The 19,139-nt window shown below is 37.2% G+C and overlaps 1 protein-coding gene across 2 annotated transcripts in view; it reads right to left on the reverse strand.

Annotated features, from left to right (window-relative positions):
* SDK1 (sidekick cell adhesion molecule 1) overlaps positions 1 to 19,139 on the reverse strand; it is a 352,886-nt gene that overhangs the window by 246,556 nt on the left and 87,191 nt on the right. For both annotated transcript variants that reach the window (XM_065732888.1, XM_065732887.1), the window contains exons 2-4: positions 14,069 to 14,228; positions 8,583 to 8,689; positions 5,411 to 5,558 (exon numbers count right to left, since the gene is read on the reverse strand). In XM_065732888.1, coding sequence (XP_065588960.1) covers positions 5,411 to 5,558; positions 8,583 to 8,689; positions 14,069 to 14,228 — 415 coding nt within the window. The remainder of the gene's footprint in view (positions 1 to 5,410; positions 5,559 to 8,582; positions 8,690 to 14,068; positions 14,229 to 19,139) is intronic.

The raw sequence follows: 19,139 nt of genomic DNA on the forward strand, positions 1-19,139 counted from the left end.
CAAAAATGCTTAAAAAGTCCACCGACAGCACCCAGGACTACTCAAACAGAGTACTTGAGAAGATGATGGGAGACTTCCCTACAGACTTTCCTATGCATATGAGCCCTGGGGACAGCTGTAAAATTCTGTGTAAAATGATTTCTGGCGTTGCCTATTCCTTTTAAACTGGAAGAACTCGATGCCTAAGTTTGATAAAAATGAATAACAGAATGCTCATGAATTTCAATTTAAAGAAATAACTTTGTTCTACAAAATATTATTCTTCCTCGGGTACTTAAAAGTTGACTTATATGTAATGTGTGAAAGGCACAGCCAGAAAGCAGCAGCTCATAGCTGTCATACCTCTCACCAAGGAGAGGTGCCACCCCACAACGGTAGCAGACCTAAGAGATATGCAGACTTTATTCTTTAAATTATTGCTCAGCTAATACACAGCAGAGTTGACAGTCTCTGAATGTATTGCTCACTAATGCTAATCATCAGAATTTTAATTAAAGTATTATCTGGTGTATGTGGAAAGTAATTACATGCAACTAACCTAAGTTGTATGACAGGCTACTATACACAGAGAAATGCATTGTTGGCACTAGAGCCGTTCATATAAAATGAAGTGGTGTTTGTTTTAAAGTGAAAAATGTATACACAGAGCGTTAAGTGAGCTGTTATCATCCAGATAAAACCTAATGTAATGTTAATATCAACCCAACATCAAATATGCTATCCCCAGACACTTTAAACTTTCTCATAGCTACAGTTAAACAGGAGGAGCAATTTGTTTTCTTTTTGAGAACATCATTCATACATTTACAATTTTACCTTAACAAATGGTAGCTAAGTCTGCCCTAGCTTTGCTTAGTTGCAGGGTATTATGAGTGTCCAAAGCCAAAGCAAGGCATATTTGAGGGTTGCTTGTGCCTAACATGCCTTCATTTCACATTCTGTCAGCACATTTAGTTTCTATCAGAGCTAGTAATGACCACATACATTCAAATGCCTAATGAAGTGTTCTTACTGCAAAAAATAGACGTTCATGTAAACCTAAAGGCAAAGCAATGCATCTTCACTGTCTGGCAGGATGAAGCACATTTGTGAAGAATTTGGGTTCATTTACAGTTAACTAAGTGACAAAACGTCCACCTAGCTAAAAGGGACGCCCCAAAACTGATTTTAAATAACAAAAATAAACTTTTTTGTTTTGCATCAGACAGCATTCCAATAGCAAGAGACATGTGAGTTAATATTTATCTATCTGCAGCTTGCTACGGGGAAAAGGATTTCACTGCAGAAAGTTATTGAGGATAGTAAAAATTTCTTTATGGCTGAAGTTATCTTTTTAAAGAAGAAACCAACAATAAATGAACTGACTGCTACAGTGAACGTTTTCAGTTAAGAAGTTCTTCACTTAGAAAAGAAGTAAAATTAACTAATTAATTAAAATCTAGGATTTAATTCCTCACTATCACAGTTGAAAGGCAAGGGCAGATCTCAATAGTGCCACTGCCCTCTGTGTCTCTCCAAGGTACTGTTTGTGCCTGGTGCGAAGGAAGGGAAACACCCTCTGCTTTGAAGGACTGAAGAATTACACCCAGGCAAGGCAACCTGAAGACATGACATCTCAGAACAGCCATTTCTTTTGATAGTTACCTTGAGAGAAGTTATTGTTTTTTGTAGGATGTGAGGCAAAACAGATGGAAGCATCCCATCAGCCAAGTCCCTTGATAACAGATCTGCTCTTATTCCATATGAGTCTGCTCAAGCATTTGGAAAACATTCATCTGTCGAAGTGTAATGTGAGGTATTTTTTTTTAAAGAGTCTTGGAAATTTTTCTTATAATGTAATACTAAAAACCATCCCCAAACCTAACTCTTCTCCTTACTTAATCTCTCCTGCTGTTGATATTCCAGTCTCTCTCAGATTCCCCATTTTATAGCTTTCTAGCATGTACAGAACTTCCTTCTGATGATCTAGGAACATCCTTTTAAAACACTAAATTGAAATTTGGTGAAAGATAATGCACAAAAGTCAAACTGAATATATATGCATACTGTGCTAAGTAGGAGAAGAAAAATTTAGGACTTAAATATTTAAATACATGCCATCATGTCACAGTGTCTCTGCTGCAGATACGTTACTCACCCTAAGTTGGAAACTATGTCAACATCTCCGTGAGCATGAGCAGGCTTTTTGCTTCACGTTCATACATTATACAGAGATCTGCTGGCTTTATACTTTTATTCATCTGTGAGGAACTTGTCACAAAAAAGATTATATGAAAAGAAATTAACACCTGTTGTTCTTATCTTATGGCATCAGCCCTGCTAAAGTGAGAAATAATATATAGTTATTTGCTGCAAATTTCCACCAGTTAAATGGAATACGTGGTTTGAAAAAAAAAGTGTCTCTCAAAGGAAATTTTCTCCCACAAAATACTGTATCTGTGCATGCCCACAGAGTAACACAACCATTCTGAATTCCCTTCACGAAAGACTTGAAACCAAAGCCATCCACTGAGTCACTTCCTCTGCCCTTAGCCTAAATAATTGGTACTCTTCAGCTTAGTAATCAGTAAGAGAATCAAAATTATGGGTCTGTTCCATCTGATCATCAGAATTCATTACAGCTAGCAACTGGTAAGGTATTCATATAATATTAGAATCCACAAAGAACAAATAAGAGTCTTCTTTCATACTGTCAAGTATCCTAAAATCTTGTGACAATTTAGAAATACACCTTCTGTTATCTTAGCTCCCTAGAAATACACTGCTGTTGGAATACTGAATAGTTGGCAGAACCTCTCCCAATAAATGTCCTAAATACCAATAAATATTAAGAAAGAAAGGCATCAGTATTTATTACCCTAGGACTGCTATGTAAACCCTTGTTGCAGAGCCAACTAAGTGCCATTCCTCGAAACAGTTTAAGATAGACTTTTATTTTTTCCCCCAGAACTACTCCTCCCTTTCATATTTGTCACTCAGTGAGAACTCAACATGCTATCTCCCTTTCCACACCAACGAAATAAGTTCAGTCTAATGGTGACAACAGCCATGCATCCCTACGTAAGTGAGCCTTGGGATCACTAACATCTCTTTCTTCTGTTACAGAGCAGGGGTGTGTTCCTTAAGGATTCCCTGTGAACAAAAGTTAACTCAAGCACTACTTGAACGAACACGTTTGTAAGAAGTTCATACAGATTTAAAAAAATAAAAAAACAGAAGGATGGAACAGTGCCAACTTCATCTGCATTCAATGGGCTTTGATGAGAAATAACTGTGTACCAAAACCAATGCTTCTCTCCTCATCTTTAACACCGTTTCCTCAGTCTGCACACACTGCAGCCGTTGTCACCCTTGGAAATCACTACAGTAGCCGACAGAGTAGCTGATTGATGTGGCTAAATCATGGTAAGCTTGTTTAAGAGGATTAAAAAAGCTTTATATTGATTTAGCAATATAAGGTACTTTTAATCAGTTTAAAGAGCATCTACACAAGGTGGCTGCATCAATTGAACCATTCTGTTTAGCAGGTGATCCAATGAGACATGCAGCTATCCAACCTGCTAAACAGATCTGTTCAACTGGTACACCTCTGGTGTACAGAGCAACTGGCTGGAAATGCAGACTTTCCTCCAGAGAAGAAACAGAGTTACAGTAAGACAAACACATTTCTCACACTTTTCTGTACATTCTTGCTCTGCATTTGAGGTTTCAGGTATTTTTGGGGTTGACTGCACTGTCTTCCACATTACTGCAGCAACATGTGAGTGCTGTATGGTTTTCCTAGTACTTTGAGGCAGCAGTAGATCAACTGCACAGACTGCACAGGTGATTGGTGTGAGTACCATAAATCAGACAATATTTCTGAACAGGGAAATTTTAGGTATATTCCACTCCTACCACAAAACTGCATTTTATACTTGTAAACATTAATTCAGTGCTGTGAAATACAAGTGATTTTACCACAAAAAATCTCAACAGGCTTGAAGTAAAGTTCAGCATGTGAAAACAAGGGTTTAAAACTAACAAATACATGACACACACATCTCTACTTGCAGTTTCCCCATACAGTAAGATAACCTACACAAATCTCATTTTCAGACCCTGCGTGCTTGCCTGGATCACTCTGTTCTGTTTCCCAATGACTGTTCCCAAGAAACTGCCTCATATCTGGACAACAAGATTCTTTCACAATCCACTTTTTTTAATTACTGTATTCTCAGCATTGACAAAAGAAACTGCGTAATGCAGTAGGAGTGCAGGAAGTTGATTCTTAGTGGATAATAAGTCAGGATTTGTCACTTTGCTCTCTCCAAGAGACTGCCCAGCAGCCCGTTGTTTCAGCTTCCAGCTTGTTTCCCATCAAATTGCTATTAGACCACTCATAAATTATTTTGCAGTTGCTTCATATCCTTGCAAAACCAATTTTAACAGTTTCAAAGAGCCTGTAATACTAGCTTTCACATTTAGAAAATGCACATGAGCAGCAGTAAAATATGCAGTACGGATTAATAAAATCAGAATCCAACATGAGTTTCCCTCTCTATTATAAAGTCTAAAGACTCAGCAACCTTTCTGGATCTTCGTAATATCCCATTACCATCAGTTGCTAGCATGTCTATCCCTTGGAGTGCATGAAAATGTACTGCACAGTTAAAAATAACCACCAATATTCTTGTCATTTCAACAGTTTCCTCCCAAATTAGGCAATCAAGAATAACATCTTACACATATATAAGATAGATGTAATACATATACGTACACAGACATCTATAATTTTATATTTAAAAAAAAGTTGCCACTCCTAAGGTCTCTAAATAAGCATAAGTTACAAACACAGAACGGCCCTGTGACTATTTCAGAAAAGGATAAATGAGCACACCTTGAGATAATAGCTAATCACAGTGCATGAACTCCCCCACTACTGGGTGAGCTGCTAATTAGTCAAAGAGAAATAAAACTACCATTTAGGCTAAAAAGATAAGGCAAAATAAGCAATATTGAAAATTTTATGGTGAGGAAAACAGTATTAAGCATGACTCTCAGTGAAATGCTCAGGCTCATATTAAAAAAGAAAAATCTCAGTATTCATTTAGTCCACTCAAGTAAATATAATTGAGACATGAGCGTTTACTTTTCCAAATGTATCATGAAAATGAATAGCAAGGAGGAAGTGCATATCCACTCCGTTATGCTGCACCAGGACCATTAAAACCACATGAATTATTTTGTCAGAGTGCTTAGGAAGTTCAGAGACAGTCTTAAAATAGCCATTTGTCTCCAACTTAGTATGAACAAGGCTACTTTACTCTCTTTAAACCTTAATTAGTGTACTTAAAAAGTAAGTTACGTTATCAAAGGTAATTAATCACATTTTAGGGTGGGGTTTTTGGGAGGCTTAAATTTGACTTACATTCTGCTGCTAGGAATGATCTTGTGCCCGTCTCTAAACCACGTCACTTGTGGCCTTGGATAGCTGAAGATGTGCATGAAGTTTAGAACTGCAGCTTCTCCTTCAGTCACTGTTTTTTTCTGGTTTGTGTCCATGAAATTTCCCATATCTGCAAGTAAAAAATATATACATACTAATAGTCTTGGAAGATCTTGTCTCTTTCTCCATTTCATTTCAGTAGTCAGAGAATGAAATGTGCTTTACCATAGTTATGAGCATTGCTATAATTAGTCAACACGGCACGACAGCTCATGAGACAGCACTGATTAACACACACTGGGTGAGCAGTAAGGCATAAGGCCGAGCCAAGTGCTGAAAGGGCACACAAGAAGTCAGCTTTACAGAATGACCAAAGCGCTCTTTCCGAATAACTGAGTGCGTTTTTAACTGAAAGTAAAATTTTAATCTTTTGTTGTTGTTGTTTTCTATCAGTGGTGGTATCCTATTATGTTTTTGGCATTTTTGTTTGTTTCTTTCTTACTCCTCTTTATATTCTTTTTAAAGAACACTTCTTACACAAAAGAAAATATCATGCCATGCAAAGAAACACAAATGGTATATATCATTTTGTGAATTTCTGGTCACCAAATCTTTTTATCGTAATCCTTTTCCTTCTGTCCATATCCAAACAAACAGGCAGATGCATTACTTGTAGCCATCAACAGAAAGTCACATCTATGTAAGCCATTATACACAAAAGCATATTAAAATAACGAGTCTGTAGCAATGTTGGTAGCAATTAGTTCTTCTGGCTATATGCTGTGATTCAGATAGATCTTTGTCATTTCCAAAAGCATCAGTAGTATTAAACAGGAGCTTTTAGCAAAAAAAAAAAATATTAATGGAAGAAAGAAAACTACAATTGCAGAACTGTCTCTGAAGGTTTCATTGCATAGGTAAGTTCATGTATCCGTGGAGTCCTTGTTAAAAATTTAGCAAACATTTTTTCTTGTTTTTCTTTTGCCTTTTGCATCTTATTTCTATCCATTTAAATAAACAGGGCTGTAGGCTCCTACTTATTCATCTTCCAAAGAACTTCTATGCATTTTAATTTGTTTTAAACTAGGAAACTGACATACACAACTATTCTGGTTTCTGCCACTGAAACTTTCAGGTTTGTTTTTATTGTAGGGACCACAGGGCGCATGGAAGTTCTGTGAGGCGTTGGGATGCAAGGGAGATGGAAACAGAATGCACTGCCAGATCTGTGGTTGAAAGGAGATGAGAAGAAACAGAGCAAAAGCTGGAATTAAAAACACATGGTATTTTAAAGGTTTAATCATTTTTGTGATTTTCAAGTAATTTATTCAGATGTTGTCAGCATTGAACTGCCTCTGTTGCTCCGTATTTCTTACAGCTGCAATCAGAACATCTTTGTGAAGCTTCAGACCATGTAGGTGGATCCAATTAACTACACTGTCACATGGCTATTGTGGCTTCTCAATTCAAGAGTTCTAAGCCCGTTCTGTAAATAAGATTTACTCAGCAATTTCCTTAACAGTATCTGTTCCCATTCATCTAAATCATACATTAGAATGTGTTAGCGACACTGTTTAAATCAGTTACCAAATTCCCTGCTACATCAGAGGACATGGATGAAAAAAACACCTTGGGCTGAAGAACATTTTAATCTATGTGAATGCTGTGCCAATCTGACAGACAAGTTCCACAATAAAAGCAATGTGGGTCACTATAGGATCAAGATGGGAGATCTCCTAGGTCATATAAGATCTGCTTTGCTTTGTCTCCACGGTGTTGTCAGTGAAAATAAATAAATAAATAAGCTGCTTAACTCAGAGAGAAATCTTAACGGGGAGCTTTCTAGCCTTGCTCAGCAATGCAGAGCTACAAATTAAATGAGGGTGTGGGGGGGAGAGAGGATTTTAAGAGCAAAAAAGTAAACAATGACACGTTTTTCTCTTCCAAGAACAATCAAGAATGCGGACATCTATGAAAAAATAAAAGTCTTGAGAAACAAAGCACTTCGCTGAAAATTGTCCCCTCATTCAGAAGGGAATAAAGCTATCTTTTCAAGAGACAAAATTCTTTAGTGGCAGCATCAAGGCAAAGTATTCCTGTGCCATTTTCTCACCATCGTTCCCACAAATGCTTCCTGAGGAATCGCTCCCTCTGCTGTGGCAGTACAACTGCCTGTGCAGCTGCATAAGGAACCAGATGGGGAGGAATCAACAATTTTAACAAACCCTACAAGAATACAAGCACAGAAAATTGCACCCAACTTTCCTCGTGACACAGTTAACAGCTTCCATTGGTTCCTTAAAATGGGTTTCTAATAACTCAGTGTAGCTAAATTCTACTTATCAAGTGACATTAACTAACACTGATTTTCCATTTATTGACTTGGAGGAATTGAAATCTGATCCATGTGTCAGATTGCTAAGACTCAGGTTTTGTAATTAAAAAAAAAAAAAAAAAACCTTCATTTTACTGTTATTTCCAAGCAAAATACTTGAGTTATATTTTCCATATGTTAAACTTAAAAATATAATTAGAGTATGCAATCATTTCTTAAGCCACAGTAATTAGCCCTAAATCCTCAGAATAAATTTAATGTTATCAAATGGAAGTTAGATATGAAATTAGAAGTCAGCTCTGAAAAACTGCTCAGTCCAAACTAAAGAGGTAACACTGAAACATGTTGAGAATAGACAATGGTTCACGGGCATTTGGCTCTGAAACCACCAGTTTTCTATCCTAAGAGCTATGATCTGAAATATTCATGGAGCTGTTCTCTCTCAGATGTCCTCTCCTTTCTTCTAGGATTTCATTTCAATTTGGATTTTTTATTATTATTATTTTAATTTCGTGCTATCTGGCCTTTGTTAATCCTTGCGTGTTTACAAAAGAGCACAAGTTTTCTCTCATCCTGCAGCCATCTCCACGTGATCTCCTTTTTATTACTTTGACTAGCTTGAGTCTTCTCTAAAGACTCACTATTGCAGCACATCGAGCTTGTTTCCCAAAACATAGCTTACACTAAGAGTGAAGATTCTCAATATGCAATAATTTTAAAAATTAATATTATATGCAATTCATTTTCAGACCAGCAAATTTTACCAAAAAAGAATTGTTTGGTGAATGGTTTGACAGAACAACTTCTATCCAAACCTACATGCCACTTGAACTTCAGATCTTCTTTGCAGCAATGCCCCCATCCTGTTTCGCACAATGCACTGATAAAAGCCAGCATCAGACTTCTGCAAAGCTGGGATGATGTACCTAGAAGAGAAAAAGGCAGGACTGTAATCCACTTCTTCCTACATGCAGATCAATGCGACTTTCTGTGGCATTTTATATTATTCCTTTAATATTTTACACATGGTCTCAAAGGCCTATTGTATTTTTTCTTAAGAATGGCACTCATAGTTTCTGCTTTACAACCACAGTGTCCTCTGTACTGTATCAAAGAAAAAAATATTGAAACATAAAAAATCTTTTAGCCTTACGAAATATGATTTATAAATACTAACTAGTCTCCACAATTCCTCTCAAAATATGGACTTAAATGCTTTCCTTAGTTTTATCTACCCTCATTCATAAGGCAAAGATGCCTGGTGTTTTATTCTGAGGTGGCACAAGCAGAATCCAATCTAAACATAGGCAGCAGGAAGCCTCACAAGAACTATCAAAGCTCTGCAATGAAAAGAAGTGTTTACTACACTGCATGATGCACTGAAAAAGATACAGTGCACTGAACACTGTATTTGTTCTGCCCTTCAATGTACTTAAGAAGTCACTTAATTCACTACTGCTCACCTTCCTCATTCGACTACATCTGATTACTCAACATGAAAATGAGCTGATGAGCACAGTTTTAATGTGAGTAAAACACAAGAATAATATAGATAATCCTGCATTAGGCAAACATTAATCAAAGCACATATTCCCCCTGGTCACCTTCTGGAGATATTATGGTGGGATTAATGAAAGTCTTTATGAAAAGATAAGGAAAAATAATACCACTGAATTTTAATCTTTGAAATTTAATTCCGCTAAAAGAAAGGATCTCTTCCCATACTCACACATACTATACACACCCACACGCAGAGCTAGTATGTGAACAGGATCAAACAGCATGAAAACAAAGGATAGAGAAGAAATCTAATTTAAGTGATAAATGAAGTCTATAATCACTGCATTATAATCACAAATGAAGACGTTACAACAAATAGGTCAAACAACCTAAACCAGTAAATAAAACCAGAGCCCAGTGCCACCAACAAATGGCACCAATCTAATCTGATGCACAGCAGCCCTGGCTGCCTGAGGATGAGTTACGGGCACCTGTGCTGTCCTCCTGCTTGTGTGCCTGTGCTGACTCCTCCAGACTTGTTCTGGAGCAACCAGCAAATTTCCTCCAGGGATTACAACAATTTGTACTGGGAAGATAAGACAGACTCACAGCCATGCTCTGTTCAGGAGCAGTAAGCCGGACAAACAACACACATATACTTGCTGCCCAGTGAGTAGATATAACTCTGAATTTACCACCTTGCCTTGCCTGATGAGTGTGACACAGAAAACAGAAAAAAGGTGGAAATAAAGGGCATAGGATAGAAATCAAGACAACATATGGCTTCATGAGTTGCTTCCAGTACAATTTTCTTCTGCAGCAGATGACTGCTGCAAAGCATTGCTAACAAAAAAAAAAATATTTAAAGATTCTGACAAATAAATATTGATAAATCATTTTAACAGCTAATATTGCCACACTTGTTACTGTACTTGGCTAAAATTAATTCTCCTGCTTGTCTGCTAAATTGAGCCAAAATTAAAGGCTAATTTCTTTGTTCCTCATCTATACCAAGGCAATAACATAGAGTTACTTTTTTTTTTCCACTAAAACAAAACAAATCAATTAAATCAGAAGTCTCCTACGTTACTGTTCTTTTCTGACTCGTTAATGTTTCTGCAGAAAACATTCATAATATCTTGCCTGAAGTAAAGAAAACCTTTTGGCAGAAAAGCTTTTAAAAGTTTGCAGTGGAAATCCCATCTATCTTGGGATTTCCCAAACCTACACAGCACCTGGCTTCTCATTGAACCCACCAGTTAGCAATGTGAAGGGAAGGCAAACAAATGGCACATTGTGGAACAAGGATTTGGAAATGGGATGACTCCGGGTTTTTTTCTGGCCAATAGAGTCTGCACACATGCAGACTGTCAAAGAAAGAAAAAGCAAGAACTTGAAAAACATTTTGGAAGGATGCTCTGTGAGATGAGAAGCAACAAGGAAGTAGGATGACTTCCAAGGGATGAAGAAGGAATCAAAAGAAATTAAACTGATTTGGCTTGTGAGCTGCCCATGTTCGGGATAAGAGGAAAGGATGCTAAAGGAACAAGTGTGGTGCAGCCTTATCACACAGGACCTTAAAAGAAAAAACATGATCTGAGACTGACACTGAGCTCCTCAGAGAAGAGGCAAAGTAATTGCTCAGCACTTGGTAGTTGTGCCAACTTCAGCTATTCAGAGCTCATTCACTACCAGACCATTGAAAGGAATGTTCTTCACAAGTCACTGACAAGAACACACTTGTTTCTGAACGTGAAAATCTTCTGAGTTCTTGTTCTGACTGACATCAGAGGAAAAGCTAATCTAGACTGGGGGAAGGATTTCAAAAGGCAATCACAGCAGGATGTCTAGTATCTAGAAAAGACTGATGTATGCTTTTTGTCTAGGATAAAACTAATGTTCAGTGTTAAAAATACAAAAATCAGATATTCTAAGCAGTTTGCAAGGAAAGCATACTAGCACTTAGACATAACCTTGGTTTCTAAGATTAATTAAACTAAAATCCTCAGGCAACAAAGAGAAATACAGAAGATGCATTTGATCCAGAACTTCATTCTGGAAAAAACAAACCGAGAAAACCAAGCAACTGGTGGGGGAGAAAAAAAAGGAAGAAAGTCACTGTCTGAACTTTGAACACTCTCTACTTACAAATACAACCAAAATTGCTACTTTAGTCAGCACTATTGATTTGTTTTCACTACATGCATCTCAGATCACGAAGAATTTATAAGGTTGGTTTATAAATTCTTAATACAAACTGGTGTATGCACAGTCACTATAAAGGCCAGGCTGTGTGCATAATCAGCATCGTTATACAAAGAAAAACTGTTCATTCGGGGTCACCAATGTCAAAATGCAAAGACTCCAATTAGTTCTTTACTCACTTGGTATGTTATAATAAGCTTGGAATATTTTCAGCATGTTACAATATAGACATTACTTTAAGACACAGTAAGTAATATCAATTACTGAAAATCTATGATTGATGATTCAACTTGTAGCAGAAGTCACACAAGAAAGATTCATGCATTTAAAGAGAATATTTACCTAAGAGCTGCAGAATAAACTATTATGGGGTCAGAGTTTAACTTCTGCAACTGCAATTTTTATGTCCAAGCATATTCTTTCTTTCCTTTAATTCACCCTAAAGTATCTATGCCACGTAATCCTTCTTGGAAGTTTAAAGCTCTGTATTGCCACAGAATCAAGATCTTCTTTGGCTGCTCCCTGACTGTGGTAAGGAACTACAAACAAGTAGTTGGGGTGCAATATCTAAATTAATATTTTCTGTCTATGCTATTTTATTATGAACTAGTAGCTTCTATTTTTTTACTTGCTTCTACAGCAGATGTTCTAGTTATAAAATGGAAAAGAAAACCACAGAAAAAAATGGAAATGAATAGCTTGCATTGTGCACTGATATTTACTAGTCTGAAGTACGTCCAGTTATAAGAAAAACTGTACTGTATTCATATACATGTGCCTACTGTATAGGAACTGCTAAGTCACTGCCTGAACCTACGATGAGTACCTGGCGAAGGGATGCAGGCAGCCCTGGGAGCACAGGTGAAAGCAATTCACCTGTGTGACAGGAACCATGTTCCACCCCTCTCTAAGTCTCACTTAAGCGCTGGCTGCCACAAAACAAGGATATCTACCTTGAGGTTCCTCCTTTTTGAGTATTTGGTGAGCCCTGAATCTTGGGATGGGTAAGAAAATGTTTCCCATCACCTTTTTTGGGTAATTTAGTACTGGTTATCCTCCATTGTCTTTTCCTGCACTTTTGGAAAGATATTCCAATACACTGATTCTAACTTACACTGCAGGACATGCTAAAATCTATGTTTTGGACCTTAGTGAGCTTATTAGAGATGTGTACTCATGCAGTAAATACCATGGCACTCTGATCTTAGTTTCAAAATGTCATACACTTCTATTCAGATTTTTTGTTATTCTGAACTGTAAGCCTCCTAGTACTTGTACACCAACTGAGCCTGAGCTCTAGCCTTTGCTTTTTTTTATTATTCCATGACCCCTACCAAGATTCTCTCTGTTAACTTTCTCAGCATCTTACATGGGTAGGAGCTGTCAACAGCTGCAAACTGCAATGGACTTCGCTGTTGTTAATCAAAACAACAGTGGAATTTATCCCAAAGTGACGTTCAAATTTTCCCTGATTAACAGGGCTATTAGAGACCTTAGCTATGAACTGCCATGTATTATGATATAGAATACTATAAAATTATCTACATTCTTATATCAATCTATACTGCAATTTCTTTCTGTAGTGGCAGGAGAAAATTTCCCTACTTCTTGTTATTATAAAAAGAACAGAATTTAGCTTGCTCAGCTAAATACGAGTGCTATTACTAGGGGGTCTGTCTGTCACACACCTGCATGTTAAAACTTCTGAATTCACTAGGTAATTCAACAAAACTTAAAAGAAGCACAGAAGTTGCATCAATATTACATTTCTATAAGGTTATGGAAATCAGCAGTTGCATAGGGGAGACCCAGTTAATGTTGCCACGTAGGAAAAGGCAGACAAATCGTGGCTGCTCTACACTTTGATGTTTGGCCAGCCATCTGCTGCCTATCAACAAAAACATAGCTCTGATTAGCCACAGTGTGCTTTCCCTCTTGCCTAATGGGATGTGTTGAGGGAGTCAGCGAGGTTCAGGGAACAAAGTGCATAATCACAAAAGAACAGTTTAACTATAAAATTTTCATATTCTCAGAAGTGAAAATGAAAGTTACATCTGGAGTTTAAGATAGACCATATTCTTCTATTTCTACATCTTAATAAGAAGAACAGATCCACTGAGCTTAGTACTCTTCAAGGATGGGTAGTCTATCATATATAAAATTTAACCAGTGCTTATTCTGCTTTCAGCATGCTATATCTGGACTACAGGGTAGAGAAGTACCTAGGGTAGCAGAAGAATACAGACCAAAGTGACAAGGTTTCTTTCAATTCTTAAAAAAATCCCAATTTTTAGTCAGAAATAACTAAACAAATATCAGCAATATGCCTACTCTTCGTTACAAGTATGTATAAAAATTCTATGTCAGCAAAAAGCATTTTTGGCACTTAAAAGATCCTATGTTAGAAACTTTGTTTTGGAGTTTTAAACACGTTCAATGATGGTAGTTCTCCCTGACATCTTATCCATTTACAGAAAATGGTCTTCATAATTAAAAAAACCATTGTAAATGCACCAGTATTTACAAATGTGCTTTAACATATTGAGCTTTTTTGTTTACAATTATACTTAGAGAAAGGCTTTTTTATGGCTTTTATTTACTTGTATTCACTGGAGTAGGTGGTTATTTCACTGTCGTTGTGTAACCACTTAAATTCCAGGGGCCAGCTGCCTTCAGCAAGGCACGTAAGTACAAGTCGATTTCCTTCCAAGTGTATCTGGGGCAAGCCTGGCTCTGTCTTGAAGTATGGAGCAACATCATCTGAAACAAAAACAAAATAGTTTTGTAAGTTATACGAGTACAGCACAAGACACCAAAACAAGCAATGTAGGAACTACAAGACTCGGTAGTTAAGACTTGCACAATTATATTTATAACTGAGCTTGCTAAGAAACTTAATTCCCAAGTATACACGACCTTGATGACCTCAGTCTTTGTACATATCTAGAAGGAAACTGCCTATTCAGCCAAGATTTATTCCATATTCAGTACTTATGCATACAGTATTGTCTACTGTGAAAGACAGCAAACAGCTCAATTAGTTTGTGGGGTTTTTTTACACTCTTCTCTGTGAGGCTTAAATCCACTCAAAACTCTTTTATTTTATTTTTTTTAATAGAAACCACAAGACTAATCTCAGATAGGAATGATTATCACAGCAGGAGAAGTAAATGAAGAACCTGTATAGAAAAGAGAGTTTAGAACAGAAGATCTCAAAGAATTGCAAGATTAATGTGTTTTTCAATATCACTGCTAACCAAAACGCATTAAATTATATTACCCAAAAGCACTAACAGATTTTGAATTAGGGTACTTTAATAATGTTCAAGGGTCACATGTAGTCCCAAACTTGTTCTCCTGTGGATCACAAACGTTCAAAATACTTCAAGCAGTATAATCTTTAACTGCTGAATTGCCTTACCTCCACTAACAAGCAAATTTACTACAGTCTTAAACCTGCTGGGACAAACCCCTTTGTTGACACTTGGGAGATCAACGCTTTCACACTTCACACCTCAAACTTTACTTTGTAACTCTGTCAGAACCATAGATTGTTAATTTAAAAGTTCACAAACGCCTTCTGTCATCAAAGGAATGTGTGTGTTTGTGTATGAGAGTAAAAATACACAAATGCTATGCTCAAAGCCTGAAATTTAACGCAAAATACAGAATAATATTACAGGCTGGGCAGAGAGGATGTGAGGTGCCCTCCTTGGAGATGGTCCCAAATGCAGGCAGGGGCACACAGCTCTGGGGGGCTCTGCTGGGGTGTGAGTGGGACCAGATGGACCCAGAGGTTCCTTCTCAACCCAGACATTCAGTGAATACTTTATAATTAGCATCAGTTTTTACTGACTTCTGGGAGACTCCAAGTTTTGTGGCAGACAGCCAGGAAAGATGCTAGGCTATCACGGGGAAAATACATTGGCAGAGAGATGCATCTGTATCTAAGGGAAGGGGTTGTACCAGGAGTTTCCAAGTTCTACAGCACAGAGTTCCACTGCTGAGTTAAATGACTAGTGCCGAGTTCACTGAAAATTATTCTACTGACCTGCTCATTTAGCAAGGCTCATGGGATGAGGTCATTAATTGCTCTTCCCTAAAGAAAGCTGAGCCGTTCACAGTGAGATCGCAACAAAGCTGGTACCTGCACTAAGAAGCTTTATCCAGGTAACTTGTTGATCTTCTTTTTCAGGGGTCTAAAGAACCTAACAGGATGGCATCTTTCATTACTTCACTCTATGTTATCCACTTACACCTCTCAGTTTGCATTTTTTTCCTGATTTACTCAAAAGGCAGCCTGCTGCCCACAGTCCTGTCACTCAGCCCATACCTCTCTCATTCAAACAATCCCAAGGCAGTGGTGCTGCAGCCCACTCAGAGCTTTCCCCCATTTAAAATACCACAATCAAGCTGATATTACATGAAAACGGTTCTCAAAATTCAATCTGATTCTGTTAGAAGCTAAAATTTAATAGACCTACGGGAATATTTTGATAAAGAATATGCCATGCTTTATAAATTATCGCAGCTCTCTGGAAGATTTACTTAAAGCCTTGAAGTAATTTTATCTTCTAATCTTTTATTCCTGACTTCCTCATCAATCACATCCCATCAGATTATCAAATTCAATTATGTAATCAGAGCTCACTAAATGTTCCCTGAAAGCAGAAATGAAAATAATCAGCAAGGATTCTGCGAAGAAAGGCAAAGTAGCACAGCTCTAACAACACTGCTATGTCACAGTGCTTCTCACAACCAGTGTGGCATTTCACAAGCTTCAGCTACAGGGACAAGCTTGGGTGTTGCAGAGCATCACAGGGAAACTGGAAAATTAGCAGGAAAAATGAAAGCCATTTCAAAAAGAAAAGTGCAAAAAAGGAGGAACTGTCTGTGGGACAGAAGTGCCCTCTTTAGTACACCTGGGATGCTTGGACTTTCATGTAATAAAGTCTCACTTAAGCCTAACTTCGGACAATAAACAGTTTACAAGTCGTAAGCTCTCTTAACTTTTATTCTCTTGAAAAAATGGAGCAAAGAGATAAGAAAAACAAACGCATTTTGGTCCTAGAAACAAGAATAATAAAACAATGGAATTAGGACTCTTAGCTAAAAGAGTTTTAAGACTCCAAAAATGCAAGCATTCACACTGTATGCTGTTGCTTTCCTCTGACTGCGATGTGGGTTAACACTTTCAGCCTCTCTGGCTATTCAGCTGGGCTGTATTAAAAATAAAAATAAACTGTCTGAGTTGCAAGGAGGAATAAAAGGATAAGATGTGTATCTGTTGGTACATATATCCAGCTTCTGCAATTTTTCCAGCAAGTCTGCTTACCAATCACTAACATCCTGACTGGTATCCTTAAAAAGGATGATGCAGATTTATTTTCATGAAAATCTTAAGAAAAAAACATGACTGAATGTCAAAATTATCTGGGTATTTTCTCTAAAACCTGTCTGCCTTGCTTTTGTGCATCGTTTAATGGAAAGTTACATTATACTGCCAGGTTAGCCTGTCTATTTGCTTTCCTTGGTACATGAAAAGCTTAGATGAATTTTATCTCAAAATATATTTTCAAGACCCAATTTGACAATGCACATACACCTCTGTTTGGTTTAATGCTGACATTTAAACACACACACAGAAAAATTGCTATATGCAATTCTTAACAATTTTGGGCTTCTTCCCCAACAGATGAGGTATGTTCACAGGAGCTGAGAGCTCTCGTTCTGTTCTCCCTGAAATCCACGTACAGGCCCAAACTGACAACTAAAAATCTATACTTGATTTTGAACGCCTCTACTCTGCTGAGAAAAGTGAAGCTGCCAGACTCCATCTACACCAGTGAAAAGCACTGCAACTGCCCAGTTACAATCTTAGCATTTTTTCCTCCAGAAATCAAGTTCATATCCTGAGAAAATGAGTAAAAGTTTTGGAGGTGCTCAGAGGAAGATTTTAGTGAGTACAGAGAACATGTTAGCACATCCTCACAGCCATTACTATTTGTCTTCATTAGATAAATCTATTCTCAAATCATTTTAGGTGAGCCAATATTGAATATTAAAAGTAGATTAACCTGTTCATACATCAAGTCAGAGGAAACACAGCTCAATCACTAATAAAGTTCATTTTACATCAATTTCCATCACTCAGTTTACCCAACAGGCAGGAAATTGAAAATAAAGTTTTGTCTGTGACATTTTTCATTAATCTCTAGCAAAAATGTTCAATAAAATGCACATCTATAGTGATTCCACTTCTTCAGAGTTTGGTCAAAGCATGACACCCGTTACCCTTTTCCATACGTGTGTTTAAAGCCACGATCACCTGACACAAAAGATAATATCTCTGAGCAACTTTCCAAGAAAATGAGATTACAAACACTTCACAAAGAGGCATATCTAAGTCCAGAAGTACAAAAATTAAGAGATCGTTTGCACTCACTGTTTGCAAGGAAAAGAGATGTGAGCTATCTGAAGTTAGGTTAATGATAACTGCCAAAAAATTGCCTCTTAGAAGATCTATGTTGCACACTGCACAAAAGAAAAGTTAAAATGGAAACTATCAGGAAGCTCAAACTGCAGACAAAATCTTTTCAGCAATCCGAGGAAAGTAAAAAGGTGAAACTATGGGCAGCAGAATCCCATCAGGAAGATTCAAGTTCAGCTGTGACATTCATAAGCCAATGCTTTGGAGTGCACACAATAATTGAGCATGAGCTGCTCTGTGCTGATTGACAGCTGATAACTGTAACCTTCTGGGGAATCACAGCCATTTTCTTCTTATTCATGGCTTGGATATGCAAAAGATTTTTCTCTTTTTCTTTTTGAACTTATCCTAATTCCTGACACGTATGCATGCATGTACTAGCTCCAGATCCAAGTTGTACTCTTTAAAGGAAATAAACTTCAATAGCTTACATAACATAGGTATTGGGAAAAACCACACAGTAAATCTTGGGAAACGTACCAGGAAGACAAACTGAACTCAGATAAAATTGAGTCAATCTTCTTTTTATTTCTAATCTTCTAAAATACATTCATGTGTTGTGAAAGTTAGTATATGATCCATACGTATCTGTCAACGTCAAACACAGATTAGAGCACTGAGCCCCTAACTGTATTGATTTGCAGTAAGGCTATTTTACCCAAAATATTGGTATTTGAGATTCAGATTTTCTTGGTTGAAAGTGTGACATAAATCACTAAATACAACAATTAAATTAAAATTGCATTGTACTACCTCATGCTAAGCCTGGATTTGAAAGGACTAATGCATCACAGTGAATATTTCATTAAAGCATCAGGTTATTTATCACATATACTGCCATGGTTCAGAATATTCACACAGAAGTATAAAGCATTCCCTTGAAGTGGATTTCCTGAAATTTTATCAGAGCAAATATCTGATTTCATATCAGAATAATACTGAAGCATGTGTATTTAAATTAGCATTTAAATAATCGTTTTCATAAAGTCAACTAAATGAGCCCACACGGCCCTTTTCTGCTCTGCCATAGACATGGAAGATAATCTACTTGTTGAACACGTCTGCTATCATCTCTAAATGCAAGTAACTGCTGAGGTTGATGGATGGTGCTTTTAAAGGTTTAATTGGGGATGGAATTAAATTGTTTTAGGACTCAGCAAGTTCTGTGAGGGAACCTGCAT

This window comes from Cyrtonyx montezumae, unplaced genomic scaffold (genome assembly GCF_038088225.1).
Source record: "Cyrtonyx montezumae isolate F1298 unplaced genomic scaffold, pur_monq_1.0 scaffold_16, whole genome shotgun sequence".
NCBI classification, from domain to species: Eukaryota; Metazoa; Chordata; class Aves; order Galliformes; family Odontophoridae; genus Cyrtonyx; species Cyrtonyx montezumae.